We start from the raw sequence: 19,861 nt of genomic DNA, 5'->3' as shown, positions 1-19,861 counted from the left end.
TTGTGAGCGTATAAGAAAGAAGCAATGGGATGCCATGGCTGACTGAGAAATATCATACAGTGCTTTGTTTTGTGATATTGTTGATACTGTTCTGTGTTAATTAACTGACAGGTATACTGACTTAGATAGTTTGGAGTTACTTTCACACATGAGTTATGAAAAATATAGTCCAAATACTGAAAATATTCATGAATCTGCATTTCATTCCTTGGAGACACCTTACAGTGGACATGTTGTTATTCCCTGGACTAAGGATGGAACTGTCTTCCTTTCTTCAAACTAATTCCAGAACCATCCAGTTGGTAGACAAAGTCAACATTTCGCTTCCTGTGGTCTCAGTGAAGCAGTCCCTGAATCATTTAAACTAATGATATTAATTTTAACCATTCCCGCAACCAGTGCTTCGGCAGAAATATCATTTTCTCTGTTTAAGGGAATCAAAACTTATCTTCCAAATACACACTCGCAAACTAGATATTCTCAGTGTCTTGCTTTGCTGTTCATTGAAAAATGATTGCCCAAGTCCATGAAACAGTAAAATCCTCCTACAACTCCGTGATTGAAGTTTCTTACAAGGATCATTGCGGAATTGACCTAAAAACTTTGAGTTCTTGAACTTTTAATATCATCAGTATTTTTGTAGATAGAATAACATGTATTTTTCAAGTATCCTGTATCGCTCAGGAGGCCTAATGTTTACAAGGTTCGGCCTTGTACTTTAATGGAAGGCACACGACGTTATTTCATGTAATACTAGGCCATGATGTAATGCAATAACAGATAACTGTAAACAGTAAAATAATAATAATTACAATGACAACAACAATAAAAATAATTACAATGACAACAACAACAACAACACTTTTAATTGGATAATCATAAATAGTAATGTAATGGGAACAACAGTGACAATAATAATAATAATTACAACAATGCTGATGCTTTTAACAATTTTTAAAATGATTACAGTTACGAATACCTCACTCTTTGGCACCGGCGATGACTTGCCTGCTTTTGAAGGACGACATATTACAAATTGATAAAAGATATTGGTTTTCAGTTTGAAAGTAGTGTAGGCACCCCGGTGGTCCCGGTCACCTATGGTGGACTGGAAGCCGAGCGGTGACCTCTCCTGTTGTCAGGATGCTAGGAAGTGACCGTGGACACATCTGAAACACCAACAAAACATTATTAATTCATGACACCTTTATTCCTGCCGAGTACAATGTGGCGGACGGGTGGAATGGGGTGCAGTCCCCCAGCGTTGTCGGCTCATCTGGTTGTGACGGCGGATGCACAGGGCCTAGGCCCCGCACGATCTCGACGACGGCTCACTGATGTGGTCAGCATTGGCGGCGAGCGAGACTGCCGCGATGTCTGCTAACCCTGGGTTGATGATTGACAGCGGCAGCAGAGAGGACCAGAGCTGGTACTGTCCCCTCATGTCTGCTGCTGGATGGGCCGCCCTTACTGCAACATCTCCTTAATAAAGATTAACATGTCGATCACCGAGCTGAGCGCTACGCAGTGTCCCAGTACACATCTAACTGCGAGTGCCTTGTTGCTATCAAAGCTGGCGTATTTAAAGGAAGCACGAGCGACGTCCTGACGTCATGCTCGTTTGTAATGAACGCATTCGTTCCACTTATACTGCTGATTTATCTGTCGTACTCGCCCCTTAGGTGTTCTTGTGACAGAGTTACGTGTTGTTACGGCAGACTTATGTGAAGTTATGCAGTACAGCTGACGCTATGCCTCTGTCTTCACTCTACAAAAGTCTCCATCTAACACAAACCCGCGTGCTAAGCAATTCTCTCTCGCCTGTTGTGTGTAACCAGGCCATTGCCCCTGTGTGACGACACATTCCGATACATGCAATCCTCTTACCACTTGGCTAACCTACTGCCTCTGGCTCTCGGCATAGGCAACGAAACTTTGACAATATTCCACATTTTCAACTCTTTACTATTCCGCGACACTACAGTAGAAAATGATATAGCTTTATTACAGGTAGATAGGATATTGCTTTGTGGAGGAGGTGTTGTCTCTGGCTGATTCAACAGTTTGTATGTAAGAACAGGGGATTTATTGCCTTATTGCCTTCACGAATCATAGGTTACTGCAGCACATGTGACAAAAGAAGTGTGGACTGTTCGAAGAGATTTTGGGATTGCAGCCAGTTGTTGTAAACTTCACTCCACACTATTTCAATGGACACCTGCCAGTGATCTTCAGGTCAGTCATCGAAGACTGACAAAGACGTTCTCCGCTCCGCCTTATATAGCACGTTGATAGTATTGCTGTGCATGTGTCGGTCACGGTGACATGACCACACTGCCCGGTGGCAGCACCCTCATATTCGGCATTGACGCTCGCTGCAGTCATCGGAGTATTCTACCACCTTGGTCTGGAGCAAATCTCAGAGATGATGGGATTCCACGCATTATCCAACTGGTATCCGCTGTCAGTTTACTAGATTTTCTGCAATGCATATTTCCGTGGATTCTTTTATAATAGAGTCCCAAAAAGATGTTGCTGTGGTCAGAATTAATTTTTAGTCATACTCTGGTGAATGTCCGATGGAGATCAATGTTTTGCTACTGCAGACTTGCCATGGAGTGATGTTTATGATGACTGGCTGCAATCCCGGAATCTCTTTGAACATTTAATTTTCCAGGAAAATTTTAAATTTCACAAGTGTGGACTGACAAAATAATGACTGAAAAAGATACAAGCTTTTGTTGGATGTCTGTCATAGGGTTTCAAAATCCATTGGGAAAGGAAAAAGGGCAATTATAACACATACAGTAAGCAACTGTGGTTTTGTGGAAGGTGCCGAATTGATTGTTGAATAAAGAGACTGTAGATTATCATCAAGACAGGAATAGTGAAGTGTTCCTAAAATGGTTCAGAGATATTCTACCAAAATTACAGCCCATCATTGTTATAATCATGGTCAATGTTTCTTCATATCATGGTGTTAAGGTGGAGCAAAGGCCACAAAAACCTTAAGGGAAGGAAGATGATGTAAATTGGCGTATATGAAAGGGAGCACATGTCAAGCCTACTGGGATTAAGCTTGGATTACTGAAACAGGTCGAAGCTGATGTTATACATAATGGTTTGACACAAATGATTTCACTGTTGCAGCATTTTCAAATACCTGTCAATGAGAAGTGTTAAAACAGAGCAATTGGAAACATTAAATGATAAATTATTAACATTCATGTGGAAGTTGAACAAAAATAAATAGGCTTGCACATGATTTTGTACAAATGTTTACATCACTTCCCTGTTTGAATGTGACAGTAAAACATTGTGTGTTGGGTTATCTTCACTGAATAGTGCAGGTAAGCAATGCTGCAACGTAAAACATTAGGTTATTATTGTACCCGATTACACACAGCTGAAGCTGCTTGGGAAATAAAATCCAATGAGGTAATAGCGAAGGCGGAAGAACATACAGTGTAACGTTTACATCAGGTTTGTTCTTACAATTATTAGATTATAGACACTGCTTTGTATTATATACTTACTTTGCAGTCCATGCATAAGCCTTGAATATCAAGTTACTAAGAGTATTTTAATTCAGCGCAAGTCTCTAGAAACTAAATAACTTCATTATGGTCCAAGTGATTTGCAACTTCATGTCATGCACACATCAGATACGGGACAAACTGTATATAAGGTGTAATCAAAAAGTTTCCAGTCGAAGGCTTGCCCCAGTACGCCACAAAGGCAAAATTGCTGCGAGGATTTAGGGAAACATCCACCAACCTACCAGGTTGAAGATACCCGTTTGGTAAAACAGTGTGTCGTCCTGCATTTTTTTTCTAAAAGCGACTAAAGGTGTGATAATGGCATGGGGGGATATCAGGGCTATAGGACGGGTGCTCGAGTGTCCCCTACTTTAGTTGGTTCGTATTGGATGAGGCTGGTGTCGTGAGTTGAATCGCAACCAGTTTGGAACGTGGCACACCATTCTACAATTGTCGTTTTTGACCAATGTGCTGCCCTGTACAGATTATTCATTCTCCTATGTGTGTCTACCATTGTTTGTCCTTTGGCAGACATGAAAAGAATAACAGCACGGTGTCCTGTGAGGACGCATTTGATAATAACCTTCCCATAGTTCACGTCTCCGCATATACCGCATACGAGTTCGAAAGACACAAATGCCACACTGGTGCCTTGCCTGCATGTTGGTGCTTATATACCCACATCAGAGTCATGCTACATTACATATATGCTGCAGCAATGCCCTCAAATGAAAAGTTTGGTCACTTCTTATACAAAGACTCGGTATTTTCCATGTATGCCACATTATTAATGAAATAGTAATAATTTAAAAAATTTTTGAAGTTAATATTAAAATTGCACTTACTTAGCAAACTTACATTCTAAAGAAAGTACGAGGGTAAGTCAATTATTACCCTCAATTTAGTTATATTTTTGTTTATTTTGGAGGTACTGTCGTTTTACATTGATGACGCGTGCTTTGTGTATTTGTTGTTATATCTTTGCAATTTTCAAGCTGCTAGGCTAGTTTCGTTATCGCTGCCGTGCTGTTAATCATGGCTGCTCTGCTGTCTTATTTGCACCAAAGAGGAGCAACATTCAGTGATCTGTTTTTTGTGGTCGGAAGGCGTATCAGGGTCCGAAATTCATCGAAGACTTTTGGTACAGCACGGGAACAGTGTATTGCCACAACAGTGTGTCTATGAATGGATTGAAAAATTCCGAAATGGTCGCACAAGTGTTACGCATGATGGAAGGAGCCAGACGACTATTTACCTCCACTAATGAAGAAACCAATGAGTATTCGTGTGAAATGATTCTCTTAGACTGATGATTAACTATTGACGAAGTGGCACATCGTCTGCAAATTAGTCACAATTCTGCGTATGGAATAATCCACAACAGACTTGGGTTTCATAAAGTTTGTGCAAGATGGGTCCCAAAACAACTCACACAGTTGCATAAACAAATGCATCCTCTCAGTAGGCAAATAACAAAGATTAGGTATAAACACATTATTTATTTTGTGATTGTGTCAAATGAAAATAAAATCTGGATCACTCACTATATCTACTATTCTGATTACTGGTTTCAATCACATACACAAATCATCTTGAGATTCAAAACAGTGGAAAATGAAAAGGATGTGATAATACAAAAATTATAGTTGTACAACTAATGGTGCTAAGAAAAATAAAACAACATGACATGAGTCATATGTAGCTTTGCAATGTGCAGTTTGTTCAAAAGGAATTGAAGATACAGTAATCAACTACTGAATAGATAAAAGTGGTGTTGTGCAGTAAATTATGAGGACAGCAATGTGCATGTATCAGTACTGAAATGAATCAGTTTCACTGTAGTGATTGCCTATCCTCAGTGTAGATTTATACTAATTCTTCTTTGAAAGAAGGGTTATGAGCATAATATTAATCACACCATGTGTTTAATTCATTGTTGTTCTTGTGGTCCTCAGTGCAGAGACTGGTTTGATGCAGCTCTCCATGCTACTGTATCCTGTGCAAGGTTCATCTCCCAGTACCTACTGCAACCTACATCCTTCTGAATCTGTTTAGTGTACTCATCTCTTGGTCTCCCTCTACATTTTTTACCCTCCATGCTGCCCTCCAATACTAAATTGGTGATCCCTTGATGCCTCAGAATATGCCCTACCAAGTGATCCCTTTTTCTAGTCAAGTTGTGCCACAAATTTATTTTCTCTCCAATTCTATTCAGTACCTCCTCATTAGTTATGTGATCTACCCATCTAATCTTCAGCATTCTTCTGTAGCACCACATTTCAAAAGCTTCTATTCTCTTCTTGTCTAAACTATTTACTGTCCATGTTTCACTTCCATACATGGCTACACTCCATACAAATACTTTCAGAAACGACTTACTGACACTTAAATCTATACTCGATGTTAACAAATTTCTCTTCTTCAGAAACGCTTTCCTTGCCATTGCCAGTCTACATTTTATATCCTCTCTACTTCGACCATCATCAGTTATTTTACTACTTTAAGTGTCTCATTTCCTAATCTAATTCCCTCAGCATCACCGGACTTAATTCGACTACATCCCATTTACCTCGTTTTGCTTTTGTTGATATCTTGTATTCTCCTTTCAAGACACTGTCCATTCCGTTCAGCTGCTCTTCCAGGTCATTTGCTGTCTCTGGCAGAATACAATGTGATCGGTGAACCTCAAAGATTTTGTTTCTTCTCCATGGATTCTAATTCCTACTCCGAATTTTTCTTTTGTTTCCTTTACTGCTTGCTCAATATACAGATTGAATAACATCGGGGAGAGGCTACAACCATGCCTCACTCCCTTCCCAAACACTGCTTCCCTTTCATGCCCCTCGACGCTTACAACTGCCATCTGGTTTCTGTAAACATTGTAAATAGCCTTTCGCTCCCTGTAATTTACCCCTGCTACCTTTAGAATTTGAAAGACAGTATTCCAGTCAACATTGTCAAAAGCTTTCTCTAAGTCTACAAATGTTAGAAACATAGGTTTGCTTTTTCTTAATCTGTTTTCTAAGGTAAGTCGTAGGGTCAGTATTGCCTCACGTGTTCAAACATTTCTATGGAACCCAAACTGATCTTCCTCGAGGTCGGCTTCTACCAGTTTTTCCATTCGTCTGTAAAGAATTCGTGTTAGTATTTTGCAGCCATGGCTTATTAAACTGATGGTTCGGTAATTTTCACATCTGTCTACTCCTGCTTTCTTTGGGATTGGAATTATTATATTCTTCTTGAAGTGTGAAGGTATTTCGCCTGTCCCATAGATCTTGCTCAGTAGATGGTAGAGTTTTATTAGGCCTGGCTCTCCCAAGGCCGTCAGTAATTCTAATGGAATGTTGTCTACTCCCGGGACCTTGTTTCGACTTAGGTCTTTCAGTGCTACTTAGGTGTAATTTATAAGTAATATATTTTCACACTGTGTAATCCATTAGGCAGAATGTAAGGAAATTTAACATAGCAAAAAAAAAACTAAATTCTTAAACAGTGCAGTCCATGTGGAATCTGGCCTGATAACCTAATGGCCTGTGGCATAAGTATGCTGTGTCATCTCCATCCACTGTGTCCAATTCTGCTTGCAGATCAATATGCACAGCAGTCCAGTATTAGTAATTGGTAACTTCATAAGAGTGGGGTACTGTCTTAAAATCATTGTTACTTGTTCTTGGTAACTACTGTGTGTGTATTCTGACAGCAGAACACTTTGTTCCAAGTGTATTAATCATAGGTCATCATTTTTCACATGATAACCTGATTGTTGCAGATTCTCCATGAATTGCTAATTTTATAAATACTTCGTTGTTTTTACTAGGCTTAGTGGTCAGTGTTTCAGTCTTCCCAAATAGAAAAGTTACTTGCAGTTTGGATTGCCCATGTTGGAGATGGTTACCACTTCAGTAATGCTACTATTGTGAGGCATCATAAAAGTTGCATGCTTTTGTAAGACTATCAGCACAGAAGTACAAACATTGCCTCATATGTTCCAGCGATTCTTCAGTAAATCCGTAAGTCCGAGGAGGCTGATGTGCCATGAGGCCCTTCCCCCCCCCCCCCCCCCCCCCCCCCCCCACACACACACACACACACACACACACACACACTCACTCTTGTTCATTTCAAGATTTCTTTTCGATTAGACGAAATTACTGGTTTTTAACATTGCTGAAACTTTGAAATATTAGTCATTTAAAATTTATTCAAATATTTCAATGAAATATAAAAGTGAATGTGATGGAAAGTTCTTGGTGGAATTTTAGGTGTAAAGTAATAATGTACTGATATAGTTGTGTTGATAAGCGCATAATTGTGCAGAGGCCCACACATTGTGCAAATAGAAAGTATTATCCTTCTCGTGTTTCAATATTCATTATTTGTAGATAAATAATTGTATTAATTTGTTTTGCAGGGATGTTAAAAGGAACCGTGATGCTGCAACAAGCCCAGATCATGTTGATAAAGGTGTTCCAGAGCAGTTTCTACAAGAAAATCTGGTAGATTATTATTTTAGTGTTGTTACACTCTTAACAGGCTAAGGCTAACAGTTTAAACAAATATCAGGATAGATAATGGAAGTAAATTACGCCAGGCAAATGAAACTGTGTGTGTGTGTGTGTGTGTGTGTGTGTTTTTTAAGGTGTATGTGAAATCATCATGTGAGAATGTAGGATGGGATCGAAGCAGCACTGTTGCAACATATTCTGAAAGTGGTAATTCAGAAAACCAGCTCATACTTGTAACACACAGTACACAGAAAAGAAAAAAAAAATCTATACTCTGAAGTTTTGTAATTGTAATTTGTGTATAAAAAATTAGAAAAATGTAAAAACAATGAAAAGCAAAAACAAAAACAAAGGAGCCATTTTCATTCATATTCTGTATGATTTATTATAATTCCGAGTTTCATACCTTCAATGTGGGCGAAGTCAGTACAAGGAATGGAAATTTTTGTCCCGATAAAATTCCCAGGGATACCCCAGTCCTCAGTCTTCTGACTGGTTTGATGCGGCCTGCCACAAATCCCACTCCTGTGCCAACCTTTTTGTGTCATAGCAGCAGTTCCAGCCTTCTGTCTGAATTATTTACTGGATGTATTCCAGTCTCTGGCTTCCTCTACTGTTTTTACCCTCTGCAGTTCTCTCTAGTACCCTACATCTCAACAGATGTCTTGTCATTCTGTCCCTTCTTCTTGTCAGTGTTTCCCATATATTCCTTTCCTTGCCGATTTTGCAGAGAACTCCCTCATTCCTTGCCTTCTCAGTCCACTTAATTTTCGACATTCTTTTGTAGTACCACATCTCAAATGCTTTAATTCTCTTCCGTTCCAGTTTTCCCACATCCATGTTTCACCACCATACAATGTTGTGCTCAAAACATACATTCTCAGAAATTTCTTCCTCAAATTAAGACCTACGTTTAGTAGTAGTAGTAGTAGTAGTAGTAGTAGTAGACTTCTCTTGACCAATAATTCCTTTTTTGCCAGTGCTAGTCTGCTTTTTATGCCATCTTTGCTTCATCCATCATGGGCTATTTTGCTGGCTAGGTAGTAGAATCCCTTAACTTTTTCCACTTCATTATCCCCTGATTCTGATGTTAAGTTACTCGTTGTTTTCATTTGTGCTACTGCTCAGTACTTTCATTTTTCTTCGATTTACTTTCAGTCCATATTCTGTTCCATTCCATTCAACAATTGATATCCTTGCACCTTGAATTTTAATTCTGCTCTTGAACCTTTGTTTTATTTTTGTCATTGCTTTTTTGATGTATAGGTTGAACAGTAGGGGTGAAAGACTACTTCGCTGTCTTACACCCTTTTTAATGTAAGTTCTTCATTCTTGGTCTTCCACTCTTAATTGATTATTATCTAGGAAATCCCCAATTCTCTTTTGCAGTCTTCTGTATATTATCCTTTTCAGCATCTTGGATGCATGAGCTGTTAAGACGACTGTGCGATAATTCTCGGACTTGTCAGATCTTGCTACCTTCACAGTTGTGTGGATGATGTTTTTCCAAAAGTCAGATGGTATGTTACCAGACCCATACATTCTACAGACCAATGTGAATAGTTGTTTTGTTGCCACTCTCCTCAATAATTTTAGAAATTTAAATGGTATGTCATCAGTCCCTTCTGCCTTATTTGATCTTAAGTAGTCCATAGCTCTTTCAAATTCTGATTATAATACTGGATTCCCTATATTGTCTCTGTCGACTCCTGTTTCTTCATCTATCGTGTCATCAGACAAGTCTCAGAGAAGTCCTCTGCGTCATGGACACCTTCATTGTACTTTTTCCACCCATCCACTCTCTCCCCTGCATTTAACAATCGAATTCCCATTGCACTCGATGTTACTGCCCTTGCTTTTGATTTCACCAATAGCTGTTTTGACTTTACTGTATGCTGAGATAGTCCTTCTGAGAGCATTTCTTATTCACATTTTCCTGCAGCCATTTCATCGTAGCTTCCTATCACTTACTATTTGTGTCATTCGTAGGTGGTGGTGTCAATAGAAAATAACATTTTGATTTTGTTATTGAACTTGCAACATTAACAATGATGGTACAGAATTAATCTTGAGTCTCTGTGGTAGGATTTATAGTGTTGATTATTTCAGTTACAATGTTGCAAAATCTGAAACTCAGTAAATGTTAAACTGGCTCTTGCCATCCAGAACTGCAATCTGTCTACTAGGTTGTCATCACAGAGGCTGTACTTAAATTTGTGCAGATGACTTTCATTTACTTCTTGAGTATGTTTTGTCAGTTAACCCTCTGACTGCTGTGAACAAGTTAAGTAGTCATGCTCTGCAACTCCCAAGGTGCTGAGGATACTGTTAAATTCAGCCTCTTGGGTTTCATTAATTACTATTGATGTATGTATGCATCATGTTCTGCCATCCCCTCTCATGACTGCAGATGAGGTAAGTCTGTGTATCTGTGTTGTGAAAAAAGTTAGTATTTGTCGTATGACATATATGTCTCTTTGCGTGCTATCGTTTACAAAAATCCTCGTTTTGATGTGTTGAACTCCTTTATGAAGGCACAGAATTGTGCCCACTCACTTGACCACCCACCAGGTATAGAAACCAATATCTCAAAAATGAAATGAGCTATGGTTGTGCTCTCAGTTTTAAATAAAATTTTGATATCGTATCTACATTTCATACACAGTGGTGTATAAGGTAAAATCAGTCATGTACATAATACCTCTGCAAACTAGAATTTGGTGCAATGCTTTACTTAATGTGATACACTTCAGTAACTATGACAAATAACGAAAAGAAATTCAGTCCTTTATTGAATTTTTTTTTTCAACAACAAAGCTTTGCTCACCACGGAATGCAGAGAGCACATGTCGAGCAGTCAAAGGGTTAATATCAGTTATTTTGTATTTTTGTACAAGATTTTTCAATTTTTTCCTTTATTTGCTTTCAGACTCGCAGTGCTAGTTCGTTAATCCAACAAGGAAAAATAAGTATTGTATCGTAAGTATAGTTTTTTACCCTTTTTATTTCACATTTAATTGTCTCCATTGATAATCTATTAGCCTGCAAACATTGTAGCCACTACAGGTTTTGCCTTTCACGTAGGAACTGTATCGTATTTTTGGAAGTTTGCATTTAAGAAGACAAGCACTTGATGGTTCCCCCTTGTTACTATAGTTGTTTGACTAAATATATTCTTGTCTGTCTTTCCTGTCAGTTGTTTTTATCCCATCATGGACCTTCCATTCTTTGATTTTTCATATGAGTTAAGTTTTTTTCCCTCAATAGTGTATGTAAATCAGTATGTAAGCTTGAACATTTGTAAGGATACTCTAATTTAGTGTGTATTGGTGTAACAGTTTTGTGTGTTAAAATTACTGTGTATTCTGCCACAAAAAACTTTTAATTTCAGATGCAATGTTGGTGATGCTGTGCTGGTAGTTTGGAATGAAGTTCACCGTAATTATCTCATTCTCCAAGAAACATCTACTCTGTATTTCCTGCATCAAGATTGCTTGGATATACTTGGCTTGCGTCCAAGTTCAGGTTAGTCACAAACATTCAGAGGCAGTGGTGAGTTTCTTCTTAGGCATTCTGGAGTTTCTTTCTGTACCAGTCAGTTTTATTGTGTTCTCTATAGTTTGCAAACCCTTGGAGATTCTAATTTTTGTTGTGGGTTTGTGGTAACAGAAGTTGTGTGGTAGAGGGGGGGGGGGGGGGTGTAGTTCAGAATTATTCTGTAGCTTATACGGGGTGTTCAAAAAGTCTCTTCGCCGTGCTAAGCTGCACTTGCCGTATGATTGTTCACCTGCCTGGGTTTTTCAACGAAACAATAAATGCACAATGATACTGCAGTGATATTCTGTACTCATTCATAGAAGAACTTGTGTGAAGTGAAATACTGAATGGTTATTTTCAACAAGATGGTGCAATCGCGCATACAGCTCACGTTTCAGTGTCACTGCTTGCTGATGTTTTTGGTGATCGCATAATTTCACAGTCGCCTGACCTAACACCACTAGACTTTTTCTTCTGGGGTGCAATGAAAGCAAATGTCTATAAAAACCGTCCAAAATTCATCAATGAATTGAAAACTGCAATATCCACATTCACTGCTTCTGTTACAGAAGAAATGTTACAGCTTGTGTGTGGAAACATGATTAGACGAATTGAATTGTTTATTCAACAACAGGGAGGACACTTTCAACATTTATTGTGAACATTTGTAAGTAAAAATGAATATTCAAAAAATTAATTACTTGTATTTCACTGAGTTTCATTTCGGTGTATTCACTGTGGTGTATGGCACGCGTGGCTAACAATCACACGACACTGCGGAGAGACTTTTTGAAAACCTTGTAGCATCACAGTAATGTGTAGCAAACATGTTGCACGATTTTCCTACCATGTTATTGAAATATTCATGTTGAGAATTAATTAAACAACTGCATGTGACTTTAAAGCAAAACAACAATCTGATAGGTACGCATTTTGAGATTTTGGTCACATAGCTGAATGTGATTCATTGTAACAGCTTTATTAGATCACTTGTTGGGTCAAATTTTGCAGTTGGTTTTAAACTAATGTCCCAGTGAGCCAGAGACATAAAATTTTGAACATAGCAAAGAACTGGATGATAATGCAATATTAATTCTCTTTCTTGTCAGTCTGTGTTGGGGATAGGTGTGAAAATGGTTGGTAATACCTGACATCTCAGCAGCCCTGCAGGACTAAAGTGTTGTGTGGGGAGTATTGGAATGCGTTGCAGCTGGTAAGCAAGTGGATGGGCGTGGCTGGAGCAGAGAGAAAGGGGAAGAGGAGATGGACAGAGAGAGGGGGAGAAGTTGATGTGTGCATTGTGTGTGATATACGTGTACATGGATGAATCTGCAGATTAAAAATCTAATATTTATATAAGTAATTATTTAAATAAAAAATTAAATGTCATCTGAATGTTTAAAATCCATCGAGAACTTTCACAGACAAGACTAAAAACAGAACATAATTATTTAAATAAAAATGAATTTTAATATACGTCATTTTTAAGCAGATTAAAAAGTATAAAATAGTGCCTCCTTGCCTCGCACAGATTTCTAATCCTATTAGACAGTTCCGAAAATTTGTACTTTTGAATCTTTAATAGCTACGACAATACTTTGTAAGATTTATAATGAAAAATGCGGCGTGCATGCAGTAGATAATAGTTGGAAATAACTATTCATGCATCAGTTATGTATTGCATGTGCACCACATTTTTTGTTGTACATCTTCCAAGCACTGTCATAACTATTAAAAGCACAAATTTTCAGGGCTATCTGTATAGTGTTAGGAATGTGTATGGGGCTGAGAGAAATTATTTTGTACTTTTTAGAACAATTTAAAAACATAATATATTAAAAAGTGTGTTTTTATTTACATAGTTATTTGGACTGATACTATTGCTGCAAACCTTCCAGCCATCCTCTAAATTTCTTGGAAACTGTTTTTGACTCTCTCAGAGTATGGCTGGTAAATGTGCTGTAGTAATATCAGTGCAAGAGTGAGCTACATTCAGCTTCAGGCTTGGATTGTCTCATTGATTACTCAGAATGTTAAGAAAATTCAAAGCTCCGTAAAAACAGTATGTATGTCTGTTGTCAAAAATCACACAATGAAACAGTTAAACGGTGCTGTGTAATTTATTTTCAGTGCTGTACAATTTAGTTTCTTGTAAATGTTGATCCCAGTGCTTGAAACTTAACAGTACATCTTAGATCTGAGAACTAATGCTGAAGTAAGAAATGTTGGACTGTGTACATTAATAAAGGTCAGCATACTGTAGTCAAAACATTTAAATTTTATGCCTTAGGACAACAATATCACATTTGTGAGCCATGTATTATATCAGAGATCTGCGTGGGCGATACAGGAATTGCACTTAAGAAGTAGAGCTATGTTAGTCAACAGGAGCCAGTGTGGCGCAACTAAATGTGTTGTGGTTCTCTCTGTACACCAAATGTCATGAGTTCTGCATATTTACCTTTACCAATAGAATTTGGATTTAGCTTTCAGACTATTAACAAGAAGTGACTATTAAATATTTTGAACTACTGTGGTTGATGACTAACAATTTTATTCTCATATAAGAGAGGTGTAATATGTTGAACACCCAAATTTTGTCCAGTTACCTCTTTCACAATTGACCATGGAGTTTTATTTTGTTCTGAGTGTTATTTATTCTTTTGGTATAATGGATTGTTTCTGCCCATCTGATGACATTCCTCAGCACTTCACAGCATTTCCTGTAGTGAAATTACGTTACAGGGCTCTGACTGCCCTCCGTGTTATGATAGAGCTCCCATTTCCTCCTACATGATATTCTGATGCCATTAGTTACCTAAATTGGTTGCTTATTAGTTTGCTTGACCACATGAAAATTTTAAATGGAAAAGAGCTATCAAAGAATGTGGTAAAGGTTGGAAGAAATTCATTTATATTTATCAGTCAAGTAGAGTTTCTGCCAAGGTTTCCCTTTGAGGATGGCTTTAAATGTCTGCATTGAAAGTTTGCTCATATTCTTAAATCCTTTACTGCAGGACATTCATTTTACTACCTGTGCATCATGATTTAGCTGGCCATTACAAATTTTTGTCATATTGTGCTCTTCACGTTAATTGAACATGAAGCTGACTGACCATGAATCTGGTTGACTGTGAAGATATCTGTGATCACAATGTTTTTATTCTGAATTCTAGTTACAGAAGGATAGGAACAGTCTGCCTGTATACCTGTCAAGTCATATGGTGGCATGTACTGTTGTGAGTTTATTAGCTGGTAATTCCTTCAAGTTCACTCAAAATGGCTGTTAATAGCTGATATCTGGATATGCAATAATAATAATAATAATAATAATAATAAACAGTGGTATAGAGACTGACTGCTGTGTTCCTAATCTTCCATAAATTGCAGTAACTCCATTCTTGTGAGAATTCATTGGGATGTTTAAAATCCTCACACAAAATCAGCTTCATGTCTTTACTAAGAACTGAGCTTAGCACAGCATAAAGTCTAAATGGGAAAACTCTTGTCTTCTGAACTGCAGGAAATGCACAGGGCTTTTATAAAAAGTATTTTCCTTGAAAATTCAAACTCTCCTGCATGACCTTAAAATATTTGGTGTTAGAGTTTTGGTATGTCAACTCTTTTAAATGAAACATTACTCGTAGTATAAATGGCTATGCCTCTGTTCTGTAATGAACTCCTTGCCTACAAATCAGATACGATGTACTGCTCCAAAGGAAGCCTTAGTATTTCTTCGTTATGCAAATGAGACTTTCAGATACAAGTTATGTCATTGTCAAGGTCTATTAGCGATCGTCTACTTATTTTTTAGTGCCAGTGTTATGAAAAGGATAGATTGCTACTCACCACATAGAGATGATGTTGAGTCATGGACAGGCACAACAAAATGACTGCTAATTAGCTTTTGGTCAAAAGACCTTTTTCTAAAGGAAGCACACAACGTGCGTGCACACACAAACATACATTCACGCCACTACAACTCGCACATGAGCACTGTCTCTGGCCACCAAGGCCAGACTGCGAGCAACTGCACATGATGAAAGATGCAATCTAGGTGGTGGGGGTAAGGAAAAGCTGGGTCAGGGAGGGGGAGGGATAGCAGGGTAGGGGTGAGTGACAGTAAAATTGTGCAGTCCGCACCTAGCTGTCTTCTACCCTGTTTCCACCATGTCCGTGAACTTTCCCTCAAGCAGCACTTCACAGTACCTCACCCCTACCCTGCTATCCCTAACCCTCCCTGCCCCAGCCTTTTCCTTAACCCCATCATCCAGACTGCTCTTCCATGCACAGTTTATCACAGTCTGTCATGTGTGAGTTGTGCTTGTGTGACTGTGTACTTGTTGTCTACTTCAGAAAGCTCACATATTTAGCAGTCTTTTTGTTGTGTCTCTCTGCTACTCAGCATGTCCCTTGTATGGTGAGTAGCAATATATTCTTTTCATAATATTGTCATTGTTCCGTCCTGGATTTTCCATTGTTTAATTTTTAATTTCATAAATATTTTAATGAAGTAAGCTTATTATGCCTTCTGGTCTGCATCCACTGTTTACTGAACTAATTTCCAGAATTAAAAGGAGCCTTCCTTAAGCAATGATACCTCCTACATCGTCCTAAAGAAAGGTTTATCCTCTCTACAAGTTATCACTGGAATTTGGCTTTGAGTGAGCTCAGATCAACTTATTATACTGTCACTTACAAACTTTGCCATAAATTTTGCCACCATCTCTCTTCCCAATCTTCCTCAGGTGTAGACCATGCCTAGTTTAGCCTGACCTATGAATACTCACAAATGGCACCTGTCTGTACCTTCTCAAATCCCGTATTAATACACACCATAGTACTATTGGAATGGGGTTGATTTTAATGCAGGATCTCCGGATAACACTAGTGGACCAAATTTGAGCAACAGTCATGCCCAAGTCGCTGCCTGTAACATCAGCCTAATATCTCCTACTATGACTATTCCCAGCCTTTACTGCTATTACCTGAGCCTCTTCAGTAAAATCCTTGTAGTAGGAGAGCCCACAACCTAAAGTTTTGACTTACAGCAAAACAGCAGAAACCACATAAAATCAGGAGATTTCACTGCCCCAAACCAAAATACAGTAATTTTAGAATTGTAACAGACCATCTGAAAATCTCTTTTACTAGTAGATTTACGTCAGTTATTGCGCAAAAATCATTATTCAGAAGAATGTGAGCACCTCCCATTTTGAGACTGTTATGAAAGTGTTAAAAATTTTACCAGTTGGTAACAAAGCATTACATCATAAATCTGTTGGATATGATAAAATTAGTTTTTCAGATACAGAAAAAATTGGTATCTGACAAATTTAGTGCTGCATCGTACTAATCAGACAATTTTCTGGTAGTAAAAAAACCTTACAAGATCACATTTAATGGTATGAAAGTCTTTGTTACAAGCCAGTGAATAAGCTGCAGCTCCCAAGATCAGTTTGGATTTCGTAGAAATATTGGAACATGCAAGGCAATACCAATACTACAACTTGCCTTAGAAGATAGATTAATGAAAGGCAAACTTATGTTTCTAACAATTTGTAGACTTAGAGAAAGCTTTTGACAATGTTGACTGGAATACTCTCTTTCAAATTCTGAAGGTGAGAGTGGTAAAGTATAGGGAGTGAAAGACTATTTACAATTTGTACAGAAACTATTTGCCAGTTATAAGAGTGTAGGGGGCACGAAAGGGAAGCAGTGGTTGAGAAGGGAGTGAAACAGGGTTGTAGCCTATCCCCGATGTTATTCAATCTGTATATTGAGCAAGCAGTAAAGGAAACAAAAGAAAAATTCAGAGTAGGAATTAAAATCCATGGAGAAGAAATAAAAACTTTGAGGTTTGCCGATGACATTGTAATTCTGTTAGAGACAGCAAAGGACGTGGAAGAGCAGCTGAACGGAATGGACAGTACTGGAAAGGAGGACATAAGATGAACATCAACAAAAGTAAAACGAGGATAATGGAATGTGGTCAAATTAAATCAGGCGATGCTGAGAAAATTAAATTAGGAAATGAAACACTTAAAGTTGTAGAGGAGTTTTGGTATTTGGGCAATAAAATAACGGATGGTGGTCAAAGTAGGGAGGATATAAAATGTAGACTGGCAATGGCGAGAAAAGCATTTCTGAAGAAGAGAAATTCGTTAACACTGAGTATAGACTTAAGTCGCGGGAAATATTTTCTGAAAGTATTTGTATGGAATGAAGCCATGTATGGAAGTGAAACAAGGACGATAAACAGTTTAGAAGAAAATAGAAGCTTTTGAAATGTGGTACTATAGAAGAATGCTGAAGATTAGGTGGATAACTCAGGTAACTAATGAGGAGGTACTGAATAGAACTGGAGAGAAAAGAAATTTGTGGCACAACCTGACTAGAAGAAGGGATCGGTTGGTAGGACATGTTCGGAGACATTGAAGTATCACCAGTTTAGTCCTGGAGGGAATTGTGGCGGGTAAATATCATTGAGGGAGACCAAGAGGCAAATACAGTAAGCAGATTCTGAAGGATGTAAGTTGCAGTAGTTATTCGGAGATGAAGAGGCGTGCACAGGGTTGAGCAGCATGGAGAGCTGCATCAAACCAGTCTTCGGACTGAAGACAACAACAAAAGCTAAAAATCGTACAGTGAAGTTCATGTTAGATAATACCTTTTGTGGACGTTGAATCTTCATCTAAAAGAACATTGCTCATTTTTGGTAGTTGGCAGCTGGAAAATCACGAAAAATTATAATGTCCCTGATTGTCATTCTATCAGAATAAATGGGTTTAGACCTGTTACATTTTTTTTTTTGTGCGAGTGTTGCTCCATATTTGTGAAATATATATGTTTTTAATAAATACTATGGCAGATCTGTTTTACACAGCAGTAGATTGCAAGGGTTAGAATTATATGAATCCAGATTTAGAGATGTAGAAGAATGTTCACTCTTTATTTTATATGTTTGTGTAAAAATGTTTAATCTAACCGAAATAACATTATTAATTTTTCTTGATTTTATAATCTGCAGATGAATTCTTCTAAGACAGTCAGTACATTCCTGTTATCACGAGTACATGTTCCTAAATCTGTGAAAGCCTTTTGGTAGCATGTAAAATTTTTCAGCATTGTCAGTAGCCTTTCTTTTCCTTTGTGATAGAATGCAGCATTGTAATCGAAACTGATCCTAGCATGAAAAGCAGGTTAAGATTTTGCTAGAGCAATCAGATTGTTTCATGCAGGTGCAAAACATTAGTGTAACAGTGGGAATTGCAAATGCCAACAACCATCTAAATCTTTGCTGAAGTTGTAAAAGTTCCATATTCCTAAGCACTATCATGAAAATGTCAGTGTTGAATATTGAATAATTACGTGACCTCATTAACTAATTTGACAAACATGGTAAACAATCTTGGTATTTGTCTTCTCGTGTTCTTGGCAAGTTAGCTCCTCTTTCATTGTTTGATTAACAATACCATGACAGTATTCATAGTGCATGTCATGATTAATATGGATGGTTTTGTTTGCTATAATCTGTGCCATGTGCTGTTGTGACCAATTAATAATTAAAAACTAAACCAGAGCTTATTTATACCTCATATTGTTGCATTCATGAGACATGATTCAAGGGACAAGAGCATAACAAGTAAATAGCAGTTCTCAACATCGGGGAGTTAGAAACTGTGGCACGTTCTTTTCATTTTTGAATGTATAGGTAACGTAAAAATTTCTGAAAACACTAATTTAGCAATCCTTACAACCATTCAGAATTTTAAAAAGTAAATTGAACTTAGTGGCTGTGGTAGTTTGTTGCCAGTTTTGAAAATTTGCTCAGCCAAATACTTCACGTAAAATGTCTGAAAACAAACATTTTGATGATAAAATGACAGAATCTATGTACATTTTTAATATGAGATGTATTGTGATAGTACTATCTGCACTTTTTTTTTTGACATTGCAGAAATGGACCCACATGGAGCTGTGACGTTTTTGACCATTACTGCCCACCTAGTCAGGTTCATAGTCATCTAATTTAACCATTTCATACGGTTTTGGCCACAAAGCAACAAATCATGCTTTTGCTTATGGGCTCTTGTAGTATTATGCAAGACGTTCAAGAGTTTTGTCACCTTATTGAGCCCAGCACTTGGTTTAAAAATTCTGTTGAATTGGTAGTCATTACCTAATGTCTCCTGCAACATTGCTGTAATGCGATGAGACTGTTACCTATATCTGGAATCCTCTCCTCTTCAATTTTGCTTTCTAACTTAGGCTTCCTGA

At 37.9% G+C, this 19,861-nt stretch overlaps 1 protein-coding gene across 4 annotated transcripts in view; it reads left to right on the top strand.

Moving 5' to 3' along the window:
• Positions 1 to 19,861, top strand: part of LOC124616713 (RB1-inducible coiled-coil protein 1) — a 314,373-nt gene that overhangs the window by 280,244 nt on the left and 14,268 nt on the right. For all 4 annotated transcript variants that reach the window (XM_047145068.1, XM_047145070.1, XM_047145069.1 and 1 more), the window contains exons 18-20: positions 7,951 to 8,035; positions 10,974 to 11,023; positions 11,436 to 11,569. In XM_047145068.1, coding sequence (XP_047001024.1) covers positions 7,951 to 8,035; positions 10,974 to 11,023; positions 11,436 to 11,569 — 269 coding nt within the window. The remainder of the gene's footprint in view (positions 1 to 7,950; positions 8,036 to 10,973; positions 11,024 to 11,435; positions 11,570 to 19,861) is intronic.

This window comes from Schistocerca americana, chromosome 5 (assembly GCF_021461395.2).
Source record: "Schistocerca americana isolate TAMUIC-IGC-003095 chromosome 5, iqSchAmer2.1, whole genome shotgun sequence".
NCBI classification, from domain to species: Eukaryota; Metazoa; Arthropoda; class Insecta; order Orthoptera; family Acrididae; genus Schistocerca; species Schistocerca americana.
Note: the sequence above shows the minus strand (reverse complement) of the source record. Positions and strands in the feature narration are given on the sequence as shown.